This window comes from Impatiens glandulifera, chromosome 1 (genome assembly GCF_907164915.1).
Source record: "Impatiens glandulifera chromosome 1, dImpGla2.1, whole genome shotgun sequence".
In the NCBI taxonomy this organism is placed as follows: domain Eukaryota; kingdom Viridiplantae; phylum Streptophyta; class Magnoliopsida; order Ericales; family Balsaminaceae; genus Impatiens; species Impatiens glandulifera.
In genome coordinates, this window is record NC_061862.1 from 136814097 (window position 1) to 136819306 (window position 5210).

At 29.4% G+C, this 5210-nt stretch overlaps 1 protein-coding gene across 1 annotated transcript; it reads left to right on the plus strand.

Annotated features, from left to right (window-relative positions):
• The first annotated feature begins 300 nt into the window (after nucleotides 1–300).
• Nucleotides 301–740, plus strand: LOC124944618 (stress-response A/B barrel domain-containing protein HS1-like). Its single transcript, XM_047484921.1, has 2 exons — nucleotides 301–428; nucleotides 563–740. The coding sequence occupies exons 1-2, from the start codon at nucleotides 301–303 to the stop codon at nucleotides 738–740; spliced, it is 306 nt and encodes a 101-aa protein (XP_047340877.1).
• Nucleotides 741–5210: the final 4470 nt, after the last annotated feature.

The window sequence follows — 5210 nt, forward strand, 5'->3', positions numbered from 1 at the left end:
TAATTATGAAAATATTATTATAATCACATAATATAATAATATATTTCAACAAATATGCCAAGAAATGGCCAACAAGAAAATCACAAATACCAATTAGGATTATATATATTGTTAACATGGGAATATATATATATATATATATATATATATATGCCAACAAGAAAATCACAAAAAATATCACAAGTACCAATTAGGATTATATATATTGTTAACCTGCAAGTTCATGTCGGAATATATATATATATACACGATGATGAATCAAGATCAAACCAAGCAGAAAATTAAGAGAAGGGACATACAATGGAATTAGTGAAGCACATTTTACTGGCTAAGTTCAAGGAAAGTGTCTCTGAAGATGAGATCCAACAACTTATCAAGGGCTATGCCAATCTTGTTGATCTAATTGAACCCATGAAGGCTTTCCACTGGTCAACCCCTCAACCACAATTAAACTACTTCATTAGCTAGAATCGTGATTATTTTAAGTCACTAACTTATAATCACCATATCTTTAATAGGTTTAATTTACAAAAGTTGTTCTTTCTCTTTTTTGAATTTATAGGGGGAAGGATGTGAGCATTGAGAACATGCATCAAGGATTCACCTATGTGTTTGAGTCAAGCTTTGAGAGCACGAAAGGGATTGAAGAGTACATTAATCATCCCGCACATGTTGACTTTGCCAGCATTTTCCTCCCTTCTCTCGACAAAGCACTCATCATTGACTACAAGCCCACCTAGCTAACTCGGTACTCTTCGGGTCATCGATTATCTTTCTCATGTTCCTTCTCTATTTTGGGGGCTATTCTTGCTATGTATTGGCATAATTTATATTATATTCTCTACAATAATTATAAATAATGTTAAACTTGTTTGTGAAAGATATTTTTTATTTGTTTACTATTTTGATTAATTCAATGAAAATTCATGTCAAGTTATTTTGGGTTTTTTTAGCAATATGAATGGATAATGAATTCGACATTCACTGTCTAATATGAAATAATAAAAATAACCTTTATCATTTTCAAAACAGAAAACTTTTTTCCTGAATGTTTTTTAAAACCATCAACATAATTTTATTTATGAAACAATATAATAATGGTTAAAATGAAATGCAAGAGATGACATAAATAATAAAGAATGACACGAATTTAACGTGATTCACAGAGATAAACTTGGCTACGTCCAACAAGAAAATATATTATTATTCAAGATATGAAAATAAATATTACATAATGATAGATTAGGTTATGACACGAGTTTATATAACACGTACTTGGTCCCCTAAAACCTAACAGATACAAAACTGAGACTGAAAACAATGCTCTCAAGTCTAAAACTTCAACTTTCTAAAGTCTCCGACTACACTTTTAAATAAGTCTTAATTAGGTCAACACAAATATCTTGTTAAAGAGTCTCCAAAATATTGTAATAATATTTTCCTATTTGTATTACGATAACAAAAAATCAAATTTTCTTTGTTGTTAATCCTATTTTCTTAAATCAAGATTATATACCAAAAGATATAGTTTCATTTTCTTCAATATTCTCTTCACTTACACCAAACAATTCAAGGCAACTCAACAAATCTCCGTATTGAATTAAATTCATTAAATATCCTAAATATAATCAATGCCAAAATGTTCTATATACACTCTCTCTGATGTGGAGTTGTCTTAATACAATTTAACATATGCATTTGTTAATGTTGGATGACTAGATGCATCCGTCGATATCAATTGGTCCAGATACATTTGTCGGTGCAGGATGACCCAAATGCATTCGTCGATGTCAGATGGCCCAGATAGATTCGTCTATGCTAAATGACCTAGATGTATTCATCGATGTCAAATGGATCAGATGCATTCGTCGATGATAGATGGCTCTGATTCATTCTTCAATGTCGCATGAACCAGATGCATTCACTGATACTAGATAGCCTAAATGCATTCGTAGATGTTGGATGGCCCAAATATATTGTCGATGTCGAATGACCCAGATGCATTCATCAATGTTAGATGGCTTACATGCATTCGTCGATGTCGGATGACCAAGATGCATTCGTCGATGTTAGATGACCTAAATGTATTAATCAATTATGCATGGACAAATACATAGTCAGTGCCGAGATGACTCAAATTCATTAGTCAATGCTAGATGACCCGGATGGTAAGATGAATACTCAATGTTGAGATGACCTACATGTAGTAGTCAATGTCGAGATGACCTTGATACATTAGTCAATGACAAATGACCCCAATAACTAGATGCATTACTCAATACCAAAATTGGTCCAAATGCATTATTCAATGCCAAAGATGGTCCATATGAATTACTCAATGCTAGAAATGACCCAAATGCATTAGCCGATGTAAAATGACCCGGATGCATTAGTTAATGCTAAAATGGCACAAATATAGTAGTCAATGTCTAATGTTCGAGATGGCCGAGATGTTTTAATTAATACCAAAGATTGCCCATATACATTACTCAATACCAAAGATGGCCCAGATGCATTACTTAATGCTAGAGATGACCCAAGTATTCTATCATCTCTCTCTTTTAAATCTTGAGTTGTCTCCAAGATAACTTAATAGTTTCTTTGTTAACCCAAATATTCAAGTATACTCAATAAATATTCACATTGACTTGAATACTATAAAAGGGCCTATATATTAGTCTCCTCTTTTAAGACCTCGATGATGACATTATCTACAAGACACAACATAACTCTTGAATATGACTTCTCCTCTAGAATGACAATCTTAGTGGTTGTTCCTACTCCTACTGGAAATTTCAGCGACCCCATAAGCTTTGTTGTTTCAGTAGATCCTATATCTTGATATATCATTTTGTTACTCTAGAATGACCATTTCAACAATTATTTAAGCTCATACCAACAACTTTAGTGACCCCATAAGACATTTTATTTCAGTAGAGAACGCATCTTGATCAGTCATACTCTTCCTCAAAATGACCATTTCTATGGTTATTTTTGCTCTTGTCAACAACTCTAACGACCCTATAAGACCTATTATTTTAGTAAAGCCCGCATCTTGATATGTCATACTGCTATTTTTCTCTCCCCGTAAACTTGATCATAATATTGTTACTATTGTCATCTAAATTAAAATCAAACAATCGAATTACCTGAAACTTTAATACCAATTTGTTAGTATGGAATGTGAGAGATAACGTAAAAAATAAAAATTATACAGATTTAACGCGGTTCATAAATATATAATTTGGCTACGTCCACCTAGAAGAGAGATTATTATTAATGAGATAAGAATATTGATTACATCATGATAGACTAGGGTTATGACACGAGTTTTATAATACTCAATTCCCAAAATCTTAACATGTACAAAATTGAGACTGAAAATAATGTTTTCAATGCAAAGACTTCGGTTTTCTAAAGTACCTAAATACACCTTTAAGCCTCAACTAGGTCAACGCCAATATCTTTGTAAAGAGTCCAAATATTTTCACAATATTTTTCTAGTTATATTACCATAACAAAAGAACAAATTACTTTTTGTATTATTCTTTATTTTGTAAATCAAGTGTATACACTAAAATATATAGTTTTTCTTTTGTTCAATATTCACTTTCTTTACCCTAAACAATTTAAGGTCACTCAACCATAACAAATATTGCTACTAAAAGATAAACAAATTCTCAAACTAACTAAAACCTAAAAGCGATAATAATACACCATTACATGTTACTTTTTATAAAGCACAATTTAAAATTATAATAATAATACATAATTTTTTATTTTTTTTTATCTAACTCTAAATTTCTCGATTAATTCAACAATATTTAATACAGACCAATATGGTGTTCCACTCATAACTTAGTCAACATCATGAATATATCTCATTATTGAACGAGATAGACTCATTTTTTTTTTTGGAATAATGAACGAGATAGACTCATCTTGTTGATAAATGTTTTTATATTCCATTCAATCCATAGTATCCACAAGATAAATTTTGGAAGGAAAAGGGTTTTACTAGTCTTAAAAAATTATATTCCCATAAACTCTGACAGTGTTGGGCATTACGCATTCGATTATAACTTTTATCAAATTCCAAAATTTCCGAACAAACATGCAATGAAGTAAGATGTGTGTGACGGTCTCCTCATTTCCTATACAAAACCATCATTTACTTACTATGATTTGCTCCTTTTTTGTATCAGTTATTTTTACAGTGTCTTTATGTGTAATGCGCATCATCTAAATAATACATTTTTTAAGGATATCCTTCAATCATTATGAATGGTTTTCACATCTCATTTTCATTTTTAAAGATGAGTATATAAGATGAATGATAATAGGTAGTTTTATTTAGGATTATCGAAACAAAATTCGAATTATGAACTCGAAATATTAATGTATTATAAAAAATTGAATTACACGAGTAACTAATTAGAACCTGTTTATAATTACATATATATTTTGAAAACTTCAGTTCTTGTCTAGTGTAATCAACTCATGAAGGCTAATTTTCAATAAGATCAAAATATTGACTGGATTAAATATATATATATATATATATATATATATATATATATATATATATATATATTGATTTGATTTTGATTTACATTCAGAGAATCGGCATTTTTTTAATTGTTGTCTAGGAAGATGAATGCGAGAATATGTAGCAATGATTCAAACCCATGTGTTTGAGTCAACTATTGTAGAGCAAGAAATTAAGGGAACAAAGAATATATATATATATATATATATATATATATATATATATATATATATTAAATAGTTAAATATTAAATTTATATATGACATTGTACTAAGGTTTTAAATTTATCCATATTGTAAAAAAAAATGATTCCTCATATTGTTGTTCCATGCTAGGTCACGATTTGCTTATAAAAATAATTTGATTATGAAAACCTAGACATTTACTTGCCAAATCTCATTTGATTTGATCATTAACATCATAGATCTGTTTCACCATATTTATTTCCAAAGTCAAATGAGAATTATGGAGAATCATATTTCAGTAGACCTAAATATTTTTAGAGTTTTTATTTTTATTTTTTTAAATGATTCATATAATGATATTATAAAATAGATATGCGTTAAAGCACAACGTCAAAAACATAATATTTGTGTGGGATATTAAACAACTATATTAAAAATTAACGTGTGCAAAGATTTTTCAAAAGAGAAATAAGATC